The sequence below is a fragment of the Carassius carassius genome, chromosome 29 (genome assembly GCF_963082965.1).
Source record: "Carassius carassius chromosome 29, fCarCar2.1, whole genome shotgun sequence".
Classification (NCBI taxonomy): Eukaryota; Metazoa; Chordata; class Actinopteri; order Cypriniformes; family Cyprinidae; genus Carassius; species Carassius carassius.
In genome coordinates, this window is record NC_081783.1 from 14,264,871 (window position 1) to 14,282,602 (window position 17,732).

At 36.4% G+C, this 17,732-nt stretch overlaps 2 protein-coding genes across 7 annotated transcripts; both read right to left on the minus strand.

Moving 5' to 3' along the window:
• Positions 1-67: 67 nt before the first annotated feature.
• LOC132109691 (protein MGARP-like) lies at positions 68-12,711 on the minus strand. Of its 6 annotated transcripts, XM_059515970.1 has the most exons (9): positions 12,554-12,711; positions 9,433-9,533; positions 9,245-9,350; positions 8,585-8,602; positions 5,260-5,595; positions 3,500-3,790; positions 2,667-3,451; positions 2,371-2,421; positions 68-179 (listed from the first exon to the last, which is right to left on the minus strand). In XM_059515970.1, the coding sequence occupies exons 1-8, from the start codon at positions 12,633-12,635 to the stop codon at positions 2,386-2,388; spliced, it is 1,755 nt and encodes a 584-aa protein (XP_059371953.1). In that variant the 5' UTR covers positions 12,636-12,711; the 3' UTR covers positions 68-179; positions 2,371-2,385. The 6 variants fall into 6 exon arrangements, with proteins under 6 accessions (XP_059371953.1, XP_059371954.1, XP_059371952.1 ...); XM_059515971.1 differs by lacking the exon at positions 8,585-8,602 and having other exon boundaries at positions 5,260-5,589; positions 9,224-9,350; positions 12,554-12,710; XM_059515969.1 differs by lacking the exon at positions 8,585-8,602 and having other exon boundaries at positions 5,260-5,592; positions 9,224-9,350; positions 12,554-12,710.
• Positions 12,712-13,834: 1,123 nt separating this feature from the next.
• Positions 13,835-15,431, minus strand: LOC132109692 (NADH dehydrogenase [ubiquinone] 1 subunit C1, mitochondrial-like). Its single transcript, XM_059515975.1, has 4 exons — positions 15,286-15,431; positions 14,184-14,287; positions 14,027-14,099; positions 13,835-13,931 (listed from the first exon to the last, which is right to left on the minus strand). Exons 1-3 carry the CDS (start codon positions 15,329-15,331, stop codon positions 14,040-14,042), a joined length of 210 nt encoding a protein of 69 aa, XP_059371958.1. The 5' UTR covers positions 15,332-15,431; the 3' UTR covers positions 13,835-13,931; positions 14,027-14,039.
• Positions 15,432-17,732: the final 2,301 nt, after the last annotated feature.

The window sequence follows — 17,732 nt, forward strand, 5'->3', positions numbered from 1 at the left end:
GCTATAAATATAGGTCACAGCTTTTCATGCATATTATAACTGTCAAAAAACTTTTGTCTCACTGAGTCAGAAGGAAACAGCATTCTGGGCTCAGTGTAAGGATTACTGGAATCCAGGGTGTCAAGGGAATGGGGAAGGCACATCACTAATTGTTTATCAGGACATCGGACTGCTCCCAACTAAAAACAAAACGAAACAAGAATGAAAACATCAATATACACTACCTTTTAAAGGTTTGTATCGGTAAGATTTGTTATTGTTTTTTAAAGCAGTCTCTTGTGCTCAATAAAGTTTCTATTTTAATATATACAGGTCCTTCTCAAAAAATTAGCATATTGTGATAAAGTTCATTATTTTCCATAATGTAATGATAAAAATTAAACTTTCATATATTTTAGATTCATTCCACACCAACTGAAATATTTCAGGTCTTTTATTGTTTTAATAATGATGATTTTGGCATACAGCTCATCAAAACCCAAAATTCCTATCTCAAAAAATTAGCATATCATGAAAAGGTTCTCTAAACGAGCTATTAACCTAATCATCTGAATCAACTAATTAACTCTAAACACCTGCGAAAGATTCCTGAGGCTTTTAAAAACTCCCAGCCTGGTTCATTACTCAAAACCGCAATCATGGGTAAGACTGCCGACCTGCGAGAGGGTAAGACACAGAAAGAAATTTCTGAACGAATAGGCTGTTCCCAGAGTGCTGTATCAAGGCACCTCATTGGGAAGTCTGTGGGAAGGAAAAAGTGTGGCAAAAAATGCTGCACAACGAGAAGAGGTGACCGGACCCTGAGGAAGATTGTGGAGAAGGACCGATTCCAGACCTTGGGGGACCTGCGGAAACCGTGGACTGAGGCTGGAGTAAAAACATCCAGAGCCACCGTGCACAGGCGTGTGCAGGAAATGGGCTACAGGTGCCGCATTCCCCAGGTAAAGACACTTTGGGGTACAGAGAAGCATGCCTGGACTGTTGCTCAGTGGTCCAAAGTACTTTTTTCGGATGAAAGCAAATTTTGCATGTCATTCGGAAATCAAGGTGCCAGAGTCTGGAGGAAGACTGGAGAGAAGGAAATGCCAAAATGCCTGAAGTCCAGTGTCAAGTACCCACAGTCAGTGATGGTCTGGTGTGCCATGTCAGCTGCAGGTGTTGGTCCACTGTGTTTTATCAAGGGCAGGGTCAATGCAGCTAGTTATCAGGAGATTTTGGAGCACTTAAGTGAGTGAGTGAAGTGACATTCAGCCAAGTATGGTGTCCCATACTCAGAATTTGTGCTCTGCCTTTAACCCATCCGAAATGCACACACACAGAGCAGTGAACACACACACACACACTGTGAGCACACACCCGGAGCAGTGGGCAGCCATTTATGCTGCGGCGCCCGGGGAGCAGTTGGGGGTTCGATGCCTTGCTCAAGGGCACCTAGGTCGTGGTATTGAAGGTGGAGAGAGAACTGTACATGCACTCCCCCCACCCACAATTCCTGCCGGCCCAGGACTCGAACTCACAACCTTTCGATTGGGAGTCCGACTCTCTAACCATTAGGCCACGACTTCATGCTTCCATCTGCTGAAAAGCTTTATGGAGATGAAGATTTTGTTTTTTAGCACGACCTGGCACCCGCTCACAGTGCCAAAACCACTGGTAAATGGTTTACTGACCATGGTATTACTGTGCTCAATTGGCCTGCCAACTCTCCTGACCTGAACCCCATAGAGAATCTGTGGGATATTGTGAAGAGAAAGTTGAGAGACGCAAGACCCAACACTCTGGATGAGCTTAAGGCCGCTATCGAAGCATCCTGGGCCTCCATAACACCTCAGCAGTGCCACAGGCTTATTGCCTCCATGCCACACCGCATTGAAGCAGTCATTTCTGCAAAAGGATTCCCGACCAAGTATTGAGTGCATAACTGGACATAATTATTTGAAGGTTGACTTTTTTTTTTTGTATTAAAAACACTTTTCTTTTATTGGTCGGATGAAATATGCTACTTTTTTGAGATAGGAATTTTGGGTTTTCATGTGCTGTATGCCAAAAACATCAGTATTAAAACAATAAAAGACCTGAAATATTTCAGTTGGTGTGCAATGAATCTAAAATATATGAAAGTTAAATTTTTATCATTACATTATGGAAAATAATGAACTATCACAATATGCTAATTTTTTGAGAAGGACCTGTATATTTTTAAAATCAAAGTATTATATAATAGACTGTAATAGTAATGTTTACATTTCCAAAGATTACATTTGATACAAATGTCAAATATCAATTACTATTATTAGAAAATATATTATGTATTATATTATTAAAACACAAACAAACATAGAAAACATGATTTTCATAATATGATGTTACCTTTTTTAGTTGGTGTTAATACATCTGCACTTTAAGCAAACGGCGCTTGCCCTAGGAACAATATTAAAAAGTAACATTTGTATAATAAAAACAATGTCACAAAGTATGTCAGGAACTTACATCAGAATACACACGTCTTTGTCTTAATATATCTTACCATATTCTTGCTAATTCACTATTCATCTAATTTCGAGCATTTGTCAAGCAATGATTCTGTTAATCCACATTTTTTGCTCCCATCATTATTTTTTAACTAGTTTACCAGCAGTGCATTGCTAAACCTGATTACCTGTTACCTGTCCCAATGGATCTTCACCATCATCAGGGGCTGGGATGATCTTGCCAGTCACGGGTGACACACCAAGCACCATTGGCTTCTTTTCTGTTTTGGGAGCTCCCTCCAAGATAACCACTATGTAGTCTCGTTTGGGCTCTTCCGAAGGTGCACTTGATGTTTCAGCTGGAGCAACTTCCTCAGTGACCACGGTGCTTGGAACATCTGGTTCAACAACACTTTCTGTAACTTCCACAACTGGACTTGCTGCTTGTTCCTGGACTATACTTACTGGGGCCTCCACAACTGCACTTCCTGCAATCACCTCTTCTGCCTTCACTTCCTCAACCACTGGAATATCCTCTTCTGCTACTTTGGGTGCAAGTGTTTCATCAAGTTCTTCAGTTGCTACAACAGGTGCATCTTCAGCAACAACAGCAGGAGCTTCTTCAGTTACAAAGGACACAGCTGCCTCTTCTGGCACAGGGGCAACAGGCATCTCTTCTATCAATGGGGTAACTGATTCCTCCTCTGCTTCTGGGGCAATAGATGTCTCTGCTGTCACTGGGGTAACTGATACCTCTTCTGCTTCTGGGGTAATAGGTGTCTCTTCTTTCACTGGGGCAAATAAGACTTCCTCTTCTATCACAGGGACATCTGATGCTTCTTCTGAGGGTACTGGAGAATCAGCTGGTGTCTCCTTTACAACTGGAGTCACTTCTTCCACTGCTGCAAAAGCTGGTTCTTCTACAACTGGGGAAACTGGTGCTGCTTCAATCACTGAAGCAACAAATACTTCTGCTGCTGGTGAATCAACTGGTGTCTCTTCTGCTACTGGGGACTCTTCTACAACAGGGGAAACTGGAGGAATGGACAATTGCTCTGCTACAGGAGGCTCTACTATTATAGTGGCATCTGGGGCCTCCGCTACTAGAGAAGCTGGTTCCTCCTCCATCACTGGAGCAACAGGTGCCACCTCTGTTACTGGTACATTTTCCAAATGATCTGCTGTAGGAACCTCAGTGGGCATCTCTGGTAGTGCTTTAATTGACACATCCTCCACGGATCCAGACTCCACAAGAACAGTCTCAAACACGGAGGCAGCAGCCAACTCTATTGTTTCTGCTGCTGCTGTAGTAACCGACCCTACAAGACAAAATCAAGCCACCCAATAATCACACACAAAAAACAGACATTAGATGTTTGAGGTATTAACTGACTTATTTAAAGGTTTTATAACTGTCAATTTTAAGTTCAAACGGTTCATAAATTTCATTTATTGGTGTGTGCAACTGGATTTTAAAACAAAAGATTAATCTAGATACAGACAATATAGGAAAGATAGAAACTACTAAAAGTAGAGTACAGAGGTTCATCCCCACTATATTAGGTGATAGTTATAACAACAGAGAAAAGAGTTTAAGTAGCTTAAGTAATGTTTAGAGCATTCAGGTATGATCTATGGTGTCTATCTTTGCATTTCACAGAATGTAAGAGACTTTCAGTGAGTATCATCATGCATGATCACAGCATGCAGCTCCATTTATCATTCAGAACATACATTAGGAGGCTTTGCTGCCAAATATCACTTAGAAAGGGGCACACCACAAGTATAACTACAACAAAAGTTAAGAGAGAAAACAACTCCCTATTGTAGAGATGATGTTATAGGTTATAATGTATGACACCAAGGACCTTTACACTAAATGCAGCATTTTAAAAAGTTACTTTTAAAACAGAGGATGAACTTGTAAGTGTTTAAGATGTTATATTTCAGTTTGTGAAAGCAGAAAGTTTGTTTTTCTTTTTATATTTAATCAATTTCATTTTATTAATTGGCTTTGAATCCCTTATCCATTTTTATTACACGATTGCATTTTTTCAAATAAATGAGCAGTGTAATCCTACACACATGACCTTCTTGGCAAGTTACTGAGTTCCTTGTCAGTTCAGTCATACAGAGGAATATAAAGGGAAAGCTAATACAGAAACACATCTGGCCTAGTTGCTAGGGAGTAAAACACTCACAGTTTTCACAGTTTGAACTGGCGTGTACCAACTAAGTGATATCTGGCAGAGAAGCACGTTTTCAACTGAACTGTTCCTGTTATTACAAAACAACAAATAAATATATAGCAGTACATTTGTTTTTTGTGCCTCAAATAAAAGATAAGGCAGGATAGGAAGCTGACAGAATTACAGAAGGCTGGCTCAGATTTTTGAGCAGATTGAGAGTGAAAAAAACAGGAGGTACACTATAATGAAGACTATACAGTTAAACACATACACTGTCGTTTAGTTCATGTGTCTCTGAGCACCTTAAAACCTTAGTTCATGACTAAAGAATCTACTTCCAAGGTAGGAAAAAATTGGAATACCTGCAGTATTTGAGCAATAAAATCTCTTAATTTTGTTCAAGTACCATGTTTTGTTCTTTTTTGGATGTAAGGGTAACATGTTTGGATAAAGTGAAACAGTGAGCATTTTGCTGTATATGACATTTGAGTGTTGTGTATCTTGTGTGTGTGGGTGAGTGTTTGAGTACCCATGAGCCATTTAGGACTCTGTACTAGAAGCCTCTGCTACTGCCTCCTCTTGGGGGGCTGGTGGCATACCGTTGCTCTCTGACGCCGGCTCTTCAGCTTGGATAACAGGAGTGATGACAGCCTCTGCTGCTTCTTCTACTTCCTCTGCTACCTTCTGCACTTCTTCTGCCACCGCTGCCACCTCCTCTGCGGTTTCATGAACAACCCCTGCCACCTCAGCGACCACCTCTTCAGTCTCTGCAACTGTCTCGGCAACCTTTTCCACGACGGCCTCAAGAGTTCCCGCCTTCCCTCTGGTGGCTTCGGCTGTTTCCAGCAAGAACTCAGGTGCCTCGGCAGGAACATCCTCCTCTACTGCGGCCTCTACAGTTTCTGCCATCTCTCCTTCCTCTGCACTAGCTTCTTCTAAACAGAAAAAAATTAGGCATCAAGCTACATTCTTCTACAAGTTTTCATTTTTAAGCACAGTCAAACTCACTTTTGAAACTCACATAGAAATGACTGGGTTGAAATTATATTTTGCCTAAAGAAAACCTATTTTAAGACTGTAAGATTATTATAAGATAAGAAAAGCATATTTTTTAAAAAGCGTATTTTGCAATCAAAAAAATAAAGAGAAAAATCAGTACACTGCAGTAATTCAAATTATCCTGTCATAAGTGCATTTAATTTAGATCAATCTATACTGCCATGATGTTATTACAAATGAGAGAATTAGAGATTTTTTAAAATAAAAATTATTACCATTTATTATAGTTTTCTTATTTACATTTTACAATTACATTCTCTTACATTACTAAAAATCCTTTCTCAAGTAATTACTTACAATAAATTAAATGAAATTTTTCATTTATAAATACAGAATAGTAATATTATAGATCTTGCAATATATAACTTAATTCAGGAGTGTAAAGATACCTGGGCTTTTGTTGACAGTTTTTGTAAGGTGCTACTATAAATCACCAATATCTATTAATTTACTTTCCTAATATTCATAAATTAACAATCTTTTGAGAACTGTACTAACTGCAAATAATATATAATAATATACTAATACACTATATAATACTTTATAATGATTTTAATAAATGTAAGAAAACTAATTATTACTCAAATAACATTTTTTATTATGTTAATATAATTATTAAGTTGAAGTATAATATATTATGGTAGGACACAGTAAAATGTTTACATTTGCCACCATGCCTTTCAAAATGTCTCGCACAAATCCATTTGATCAAATCTCCTGGAAACCCCAATAAATGGCTAAATGGGGAATATAAATCTAGCTTTGTCGCACACAACCCAATCACTGCAGGCAGCATGCAAAACATAAGAATGAGGAGGGAAGAGAAACTGAGAAACTGAACAGAAACAACAGGAAGAAAAGGGCTGGGAGGACAGGTGAGGAGAGGGAATACAAAGATGGTTGAGCCTTACCATCTGGTCAAAGTTAGCAGTACCAGCAACTCTGTGAATTCCAGCAACACAGAACAACCAAAGGGGATTTGTTGTGCGTGTTTAACAAGTTAACTCACAGAGGGAAACATTCTTTTACATCTTTCAATTTATACTATATTAAACCTCAATTAACATTTTAAATAAGGGCTTAAAAATCAAAGGAATGAAAAATATCGGTTCAATAGAAAATTCAGGACTCAGAAGAGAGTTATCCAAAAAGTTCTGACTGGAGACTAGGTGACCAGTCCAGACTGCCCGAATTAGTTTACTCTCTGGAAAGAGTCAGAACAAAGAGACAATTAGGAAAGCGATTAGGTGACGCTTTGAGTTCGTTGTTTAATATTCTGTTTTGGCATTTGAAAGACCACAGTATAATGTTTGTTTGTGTTTAACTCCATTCCAGCTTCTAAGGATATTTTCATGGTAAGTAATATTATGGCTGAATAATATCATGTTTATATTATTTATTTTTGCTAAAAACTCCAAAACTGTATTTGGCTTAACTCTGTTAAAAATCTCTTTGAGAGTTAGGTGAATAAATAAAAAAATCTCAATGAGTTAAAACCAGCACAATCTAATAAAACATGCTAAATTGATTAATTGATTGGGCAGAGAGAACATGTTGGAGGATCTTCCTCTAGTATTGTCATCCCGGAGTGACCAATTCTACAGCGGGTATAAACAATCTGGCCCATCGGTTAAAAAATTGAAAAATAAAAAATGTTCCAACGTTGGGAGTTTGACCACAGTATAGAACTGTTTATATTGGCTGGCAAGTCTTTCTGGACTGAATTGTAGTCTTTAAAAGGAGAGCACAGGTAAGTAAGTTGTGAAAAAGTGTTGTGAGAGAAAATGTGAGTGCACAGAGGTGCTGATGGATCATATACACAGCTTATTCAAGAGGAAAGTGACGCGGTGTCAAAGAGAAAGCCACCCAGTTCTGATTAACAGGCTTTCCGACACATAGGATCAGGGGATTAGGTGGGTTAGAAGGGTGACATGAGAACAACTCTTTAAATCCAATCATACATTTACTTTTATGCATTTGGCAGATGCTTTTATCCAAAGTAAATGCCTTCAACATATCCATTTTATCAGATCATACTTTCCCCAGGAACTGAACCCATGACCTTGGCATTGAAGTACCAGACTCTACAGGAATGCTGTAGCTCAAATAACACCAAGACATAAAAAATACCATAAAAATGCATTGTCTCATCAAAATCAGTCATGGTTAGCTCACTTTTCTTCTTCAATCTGTAGAAGATCTAGGCCAGGGTTATTCAAATCTTGCCCTGGATGGCCAATGCGGTGCAGAGTTCGGCTCCAACCCTGATCAAAGTCACCTGAGCATACTAATCAATGTTTTTGGGATCATTAGAAAATCACAGGCAGGTTACTTTGATCAGGGTTGGAGCCAAACTCTGCACCGCATTGACCCTCCAGGGCAAGATTTGAATAACCCTGATCTAGGCTCTTTGGCAATGCAGTTTATCCATTATTCTACCATTATCTGCTCACTGTAATGTCATTACATCAGAATATTTGAATCAGAACAGGTCATAACCTATGTGCCAAGAATATAATCTTTGTCCAGTGTTTTGCAGCCAATAAGGTGTCAGGATCGACTAAATGGTAGGAGACTGAAAAGTAGGCGGGGCCTTCATTTAGTTAACCTGTGACTTTCAGAAACCAAGGCTATAATACAGTTCCAGTAATAACTCTCAAAAATACATGTAATGCAGCAGTTCAGACCATGCAAGTTAGTTTTAGCAAAATTCATTAAATGGATCTTATTTGTTTAGAGGCAAACAGATGTGTTTCACAAACATTTAAAAGACAGAACTGTAATTTGTCCATTCAAATATCATAATAAAGTTCTATATGGTACATCATGTGGAAATTATGACATAAATATCACACATGAACTCACCATTGCCATTCTCCCCACCTAAATAAAACACAAACAAAAAACAAATAATTAAATGTCAATGAATCCTGAAGCAGCTGTATAAAACTTTGTCAACAGACACTCACTCATATCAGACCGCATTACAAAACATAATATCCCCTTATTTATAATACTTGAATGAGAGAGCTTTTTAATGCTGCTTTCATTTAGATAAGGCAGTTTAATAATGTTTGGCTCAGATTTGATGGAGTTATTTAATGCAGTGGAAGTGGATTTGGCTTCTAACATTACTGTTCTGACCACAAATGTGAGAGGGTGCCAGATGTCTTCCACATACCCCAACTGGAAGGACTGCAATGTATTATTTAATTATTAGATCTCATATTTTTGGATACAGACATAAGCTGACAATTTAGATCAGCATTCCTAATGCCACTGAAAATGAAATTCACAGGGTTACTAAAAGTGCTGTGTGAATAGCATAGTTTTCATTAAATATATCCAACAAGATTTTCTGTATATGACCTTATTCCTGTTCCTATCATCTTGATACAGTTGTTCTAGTACTTGCATCCTAGATTTAACAGGCCATAGGAAAACCTGAATCCCAAAAGTGACACTGACTAAATTACAACAATAAAATAAAATCGGATGTTTAACCAGACCATAGGTGAGACTTACTCTTGGGTGGCCATGGTTTGGGTTTCCAGTCAGACTTGGGACGAGCATCAATTTCAGAAACACGATCAACAAAACGTGCGTGGTCTGTTGCAACTGTTCTGTAAGCCTATCAGACAATTCAATAAAGACAATAATTAATTTAACAAGTGATCTGACATCAAACAATATCTTCAATGGTTTATACTTACGTATGCCACGGCACCTGCGAAGGCTCCACCGCAGAGGACGACATAAAGGAAATTCTCACCGGAGCCGCCAGGAACCGACGACATGAGCCTCCGTGGAACTACTGCATCGAGAACAGAGGAGTCAGACAAAGATTTTGGATGTGAGGCAACAATGTAAGATATGCTTTCTCCCTCTCTCAGTTTCAAGATTGAGTTAATCGTTTAACGTTTTATAATAATGTTTTAGTCAAAGTGTCTGACACAGATTGAGCTTCATGGCAGTCAGCCCAGAGCTGCTGCCCAGTAGGTCACTGCCTGATTGGATTCTGGGCAATGGTTTTAGGTAGCTGTAAATATTCCTGTCAGCATTCATCTAGATATTTATTGTGTGTTTCCGAAACTCAGAAATATGGTGAAGGTGATCTAAAGTGAACAGCATTTTACATTATTCATGTGAAGTACTAAGTGGACTCAAAATAAAACAGATCCCTCTATATACAAGTTTTACTGCAGCAGTTTAGAACTGTTAAGCAGTTTATGTACTGAGAAAATTATTTCTCAGTACATAAAGAATTATGTATTATTTTGTCTGTTTTCTTACATAGATAATTGCTTATCACCAAATATTTCATTTTATATTCTATGCTTCAAAAACCTTTCCTTAGTGTTGACAGTTCCTCGTCCTAAAAAAAGTCAGAGGGCAGGAGCAACTTAAATTTAGAAAACCATCAGTGCAGTTCAATCAGGACTGGAGGGCAAAGATCATTCTGACACAAACTTTGTAGATGTTTTAAGGAATATCTTCAATACTCTCACTAAGATAATCCATTCACTCATCTCCAGCTAGAGTAAATAGGTTCTAGACACCTCTGTGTTATTTATATCAATTAATCTGTTAATCTTTCCCACGAGTCAAAGGGTGAACCAAACAGAAAGCGATACATGCTCGGTTAGACTACTAAGAACCGATGTAAATTTTTTAATGTCAGCTGCTGATGACAATATCTAATATCAAATATATAACTATATTTACATAATACCATTTAACAACTGCAAATAAGTGATAAATGATGATAGTAAACTCACATTTCACACAATATTTACAACAAAAAAAAAAGAAAAACTAAAAATAAATCACTATATGGCAGTCATCTTGGTTTTATACTGACATCTAATGGTGTGGATGAAGCATAAAACAATTAATTAGTTAATAAATGTTCTTTGTCACCAGAAATGCCTTGTTTGGAGTCAGTCATATTTATTTTATTCCACAAGTTTAAGTGCAACAATTTACACGACCTCATGTCTGTTGAAATTTGAAACCAATGAACTTTTTTAACCCAGCTAACCATCAAATCTCCCTCCACAAAGAGATTTATCACAGCTTGATACTGGAACGGCTGAGCGAACATGAATTACAATGAAAGGCTTTAAGCAAGTGGTATCTGACAAGTGTAGGCCTACCGTCCATCCGCTCATGGCTATTTGAGGAGATATTTAGTGGACAGGACAGACAATGTGATTAAATCTATGCTTATTCCAACTTTTTCGTGTAGTATTCTTATTAACTGCATTACAAACATCCTAACCTAGATTTTCACTTACATTTAACCAGTACAATCAAGTAAAGCCCTGTAAGGCCAGACAAACGTCTCACTTCAAGAATGTCTGCGTGCTTATTTAAACAACCAGGGTTTCCCAACAGGGGTCTACTAACCCCCCAGGGTACATAAAGGAATTGTGGGGGTTTGTGAGATTGAAATACCTGTGCTAAATGAAATATAATAAGCAAAAACAAATGTTTACAAGACTAAAGTAGAAAAACTAAAGTGGAAGAACTACATGCACAAAGCCATAAGTGAACAAACGAGTGAAACGAGTTTGAAAAAGCGAGAGTTAGCACACAAAAATTCACCCTAATGTATAAGTACTTGTATCTAATAAATAAGTACTAGTCAGAACTGAATAGTTGATATCTGAATGACAGATCCCCAGAGAAGTCAATGGCAAAAATGTGATACAATGGAATAGTCATTACGGAAACAAGTACAAGTATCTAATACATTAGCAATAGTATCTGTTTAAAACTAGTATCCACACTGGAAAAAAATAATGTAGCATTTACTGTGAAACTTTTCACTCTGAATTGATAGAAAAGTCTGCAAATAATTATAAACAAATAGCAAGTAACATTGAATTAAACATAATGATAAGGTAGAATTTTACACAGTCTCGCAAATCATAGTCTAATAATCTTTTAGTTTTATGTACAACTTCAAAAAATAAAAATCAGTCAGTGTAATAATTGTTAGTATCACACCTAAAAAAATAATATTAGTACCTAACGGAATAGATACAAGTAGCTAAAAAATATGTACTAGTAGCATTTAAATAGAGTAAATTTTAAGGATTAAATGTAAACTGCTTGCAATAGGCCTGTGTCTATAGCTCGACCACGTACACAACCACGTGAGCTGTACTTATGGCACCCTTGCAACACTGAAGGTCACAAATCAAGCAATACTAACATCATGATGCCAAACGTCAAATTTCGACTGATTTCCGATTACGCAATTTCTTGTTTCATAATCTATTTAGTGTTCCAGTTTGGAATAAATCGGACAGAACAATCATTAATCGACTCACGTTCAAGAGTCAACAACTAACTTTTCGCAAGGTTTTTTCGTTTTATTTCAATAATACATCTCTGCAAAAATTATTATTAGTGCAGATCTGCAGTGCCCATGATAGCTACATTTTTGTGTGATTGGTGCCAGGCTGCGGTTTGAGATGTGTACATTATGTTCCCTGCAAATGACAATGCGAACATGTTTTAGTATAGTAGGCGTGTAACTTTTGTCTGGCACTAAACACGTAACAGTTATCTCGAAAGCCATTTAAAAATGTGGAGCACCAATAGGATCCGATGTTGAGACTGACCTTCATGTCTTCCTAACCCTAAACCACATGCCATCTGACGCAAAAAATTGTTTTTGTAAATCATACAGCCTGCTCAAGCACATTTTCATTTTAAGCAATAGACGAAATGTGTGAAATATCACAATACAAGCCCAAAATGCAAGGCAAATAACGTGATTTACAGGAAAATAAACTTTACGAGACAGATAACGCTGGTGCTCACCATTTCTACTGATCTGCGCGCGGTTCAGGGACTGTCGCGCCAGAGGCCCACACCTCTGCCAGGCTGCTCTGCACCCAAACATCGTCCAAACCGCCACAGGAGGAAAGCAGCTTGCGGGACGAGTCCAAAGGAGGCGCAATGAATGACTGCGGAAGTGCGGAGAACACATTTGGAGGGGAGGAGTAAACATGAGGGGAGGAGACAGCGCTTGTCTGAATCTGCTGGGATTTCGTGGCACGCTGTCAATCGCATTGTTTGTTAATTTATGATAGACTATTTACATTGCAAAAAGATCTGTATTCACTAAAATATTATTTTTAGACACGCTTTATCATGGCACCAGCAATAACAGAATATTTCCCTTAATTTTCCCTTATGTTTTCCGGGAAACATGCAAGTATCTTCTGTTGCTTCCGAAGGGCAGTACCAAATTGGAGATTATATATATATATATATATATATATATTTCTACAAAATAAGAAAAAAATGGATATCTCCATCCTGTTCAAAAGTTTTCTTAATGCATCGTGTTTCCTTCTGGAGCATGATTGAATGTTTGAACCTTTTTTAATAGCTGAACCCTTCAATTGTCCTCAGTGTGAAAAGATGGATCTCAAAAAAATCATACAGTCACTACTGGAAAGGGTTCAAATACGCAAAAGATGGTGGAAAACTGAAGAATCTGCAGGACAGAGCTCAGTTTAACTCTTCAACAACCATCACAAAACAAAAAAACTTTGTGGATCATCCAGGTAACCACACACGGTATTAAGAAATGTCCTTCAAGTCCACAAACTTTTTGAATAGGGTTATTTGAATAATTTCAGCCATTTTTTTTGTCTTGTGGACTATAAGACACATGACACATGCCTTTGGTGTGAGGGACCCGGGTTCGAATCCACTGTGAGACACCAATGTGTCCCTGAGCAAGACACTTAACCCCTAGTTGCTCCAGAGGCGTGCGACCTCTGACATATATAGCAATTGTAAGTCGCTTTGGATAACATGTAATGTAATGTAAATGTAAGCATCTTTTGTGTAAAATATCTTACTCAGGAGGACAGTACTAAATAAAAAGTAACATACAAAGAATTAAGAAAGAATTAACCATAGGTATTTACTTAATTAGAATACACAAAATAAAAAAAAATGATACTGTAATTGTTTTGCTTATAAACCATATCATTAGACTTAATTGAAGGGAAAAAGCCATACATTTAACTTATATTTATATCTCTGCAACACGTTTGCTGGAGTCAAGAGAGAGTGACTAGAGGCAGGTTATATATACACATCTTTAATAAACATTATTGTACAAGCAGATGAACCCTGAAACAGGAAAAACAGAAGATCCACAAAGCACAGAGCAATTGCTGCCCTACAAAGGGGGAAAAAAATACACTATTACATCATTATTAGCATGGCATCACTTAACACTTAACTGATTAAAGAGATATTAATGGTTTTACTTACATGGCCTCATGAATTACTCTAACCCATTCCTTGTTTTGTACTCATGCAAATCAGTGCTGTGCTGTTTAAACAGCTGGTGGGGAAGAGAGAGTGCATTTAGAAAACTCTAAAAAGTATGTTTGTGCGTATGTTTGAGAAATCATTCAAAATGAGTTACCAATGCCCACAAGACTGCTGTGCTCCCAAATGCTAGTCCTACTCTCAGCATGTTTGGCTTGGAGGGATCCGGTTTGGAAGCTATAAAGGAATTTCTGCTAACCACTGAAAGAAGAGAAAAAAGCAATCCTAAAACATTTTATATTTAACCCTATGTCTGGTTTATTGTACAGTTTTGGTACCTAACTTGTAACTTGCTAGTTTGTATATGAATTAGGGCTGCACAATTAATCTAATTTCTAATAGAGATTAAAATTACAGACCTCACAATTACATAATCGTTCAAAGTGGCAATTAATCTTTAAAAGTCCACTTATGTTATTCTGCGTACTTAAGATGCATTTCCCCCTGCATGTTATCTTAAGAGATTTTACCATTATTTTAATTTTAGTTTTAGTATAACATTATAATACATTCATATTTTTACTTTTTTTATAACTTAAAGAAGAAACTAATCTGATGTAGTTGAATTTGAGCCTTAATGCTATAGAAAGGTCTAAAAGTTTATCAGTTGGAGTGTTTCATCTTATTTTTATATAAAAACACAGCATGCAGTTGCAGCAAACAATGGTATGAACATCATTCAATGTAAATTGTGTTAATCGTAATTAATAATCGATTGAAATTACAATTTCAAGGGAATAATCCACAATTGTGATTTTTGCCATAATCGTGCAGCCCTAATATGAATTGAGTTTATTAAGCAGCACTAACATAAAACAAACTGGTCGCAGTTTTCCGAATATTTAAAACGTTATTATTATGCACAATATTTTCATTTTGTTAGATGTAATACGCATTGATGTAACAATAAGATATAAAAAAAGTCCTTTGTTGTAATTCACAAACAACTGAAAATGGCAATTAAAACATAATATATGTATTATATACATTATAAATGCATTCTAAAAAAAATTATTGCTTACATAACTCATTATGCGATGAAACAAATATTTGGCTGCTATGTTGCTAGTCTTGCTAAGCTAAGCAAGGTCAGGCCACACTGCTTTGCTAACTTCCATAAGGCGAATAAAACAAATGTACCGAGGATCTGTACTATTTATATAATGTACGCCCAGCATAATTTGCATTGTCGTACTCACTCCTATTGACAGTTGAAGTCCTCAAAAATAACCGACCAAGAGGCATTTTGACAGCTTTTCTCTCCCAGACAAAATGCGATCCTTGCTCGATTACTTTTCCTGGCTGCTGGCTCCTGTAATGGCTGACCTAGTGGCAAGTAGAGTAATCGATCACGAACGATTGGTGTTAAATGTCTCGATAACAACAAACAAGGTAAAGGAAATTTCTTTCAAAATTATTCACAAATTCTATCCTGTTAAACATTTTCTTAGTAAATTTAAGAAGGATATTGTGTTTATCAAAGAAAAGGTACTCTCTAATTTTATTTTGCTTTTGAAAATGTAGTTTTTGGATATTTTATGCAGGATAATGTGAATAACGAATCCTTTGTTATTAATCTGTTTATTCTTTTAGTTAAGTTTCACATCCATAAGTGTAAATTTTCTAACAGAAAACCCTGTTTTACCCGTTTTTTTTAAAATTGGAAAATTACTTTGTACTATTCAAAGTAGCACTAATAGAAAGGCTACTAAAACTGTCCGTTTATGTTCTGTCTTCAAAATATTTGAGTAATGTAAAGGTCTTGCCCTTTTTTTTTTATTCTTTTCTCTTCCTTTATTTCCCTGGCTTTATTTTGTCTGCTGTATTGTTCTGTATATGTTGTTTAAGGCATAATAAAAAAAAATTAAAAAAAATTAATAATGGCTCGATAACACATTTAACAGACCCATCCACCTTTATTTCTTTCACATTCTGTGGTCATATCAATCCTACATTTTGAAACACACTCACAAGGGCGTAGATTTGGTTTGAACATTGGGGGGGGTTGAACGTTGTATGCTGCCCGTTATTTTTTTTTTCAAAAATTTTTTTTTATGTGTATTGTTATTGGATAATTTCTATCTATCTATCTATCTATCTATCTATCTATCTATCTGGCAACATGCTTTAACTGATTACAAATTCAACATATACAAATATGAAAGAGACAACATTTAGACATTTATTTTAAGATTTTTACATTCCACCTTAATGCATTTTAATTTTCTTTTAAAGGGAAACACATCTTTAAAACATTAAAGGCATTAATGTATAGCCTAATTTTACAAAGCTGCTGTTTTTCTATACTGTTTCCTATTTTATTTTATTGATTAATCAATGGCATCTTCTTTACCTGATCACCTGCTCCTCCTCTCCCTCTGCTGACTTTTCTACCCTGCAGCTATATTTACATCGAATCTGTTATAAAAACATGTTAAGAGATTATAAACTTCATAACGTTATGAAATTTGTGTATAATCATCATTCATAAAATTCTAACATAGTAGAGATTATCAAAAGAAAGAAATTAAGTATTGAAACCGCCAGTAGGCGGCAGTGTTTCACTGTTTTAATGAGTTAGCCACTTCTATCGTTCATTCATCCAATTCGTTCAAAAGTCAGATTAATTTAGTAAGAAAATAAACACCGATGGGAATACTTTTGTCGTTGATAATTATAGACACTATTGAAAAATATATTAGCAAAACAGGCAGCTGCTTTGGTAACTTATAGTTAGTTATAGCTAAATACATTGCAATGGAGTGGTGTGAACTAACTATTACACAATATTCTCATACCTCATTCTCAGTACATGCTTTATTTTTTATTTTTTTTGCATCCCTCTCTGACCAGCAGTTAAATAAAGTCCGCTGTGCAGCGCTTCTCTTCATTTTTGGCGCTAACATTAACCGTGTGCTCTCCCATTCAAACTCCTTCCAAACTCCTCCCATTCCACTCGCTTATTTTGGTGAAAGTGCGACTCATTGGTTGGGCGTTACCAATCGGTTCAATGGAGGGGGAGTATTTTTTGTCTGATTTATTATGACATACTCATATTTGATTAGGAGCAAAATTATTTTTACAAAATAAATGAATTCTATTTTTTCATATTATATTTTTCATTTGATCTACTGTGATTTTCATGTTGAAATATTGGGGGGGGTTGTAACTGATGGATTTGAATATTGGGGGGGTTACCTCCCCCCCATCCCCCCATAAACTACGCCCCTGAGTGTACATGACAACCGTAAATTAATTAACAATAATGATTTTTTTATTTTATTTTTGTTTTCTTCCTTTTTTTCTTTATTGACAATGTTCTCCAAACAGGTGCTTTGGTCTTTTGTAATAAATTAATTTAATTTAATTTAATTCCTAAAACAACAAAAAGGTGTAAGAGAAAAATATTTTTTTATTTTAATGATACATTTAAAAAACAATCTGTCTATAACATCTAAAAAACCTTCTAATCTTTCATATCCTCTCAAAAAAAAAATCATTGTTTACACAATATTTTTTTTAGGTTGAACAAAAATACTGGACTTATTAATATCTAAATGATATCTCCCTTTTAGCTGAATACATGCCATGTAAAATCACAACCTCTTTTGCTTCATCATTAAACATTATTATCCTCAAATACTCA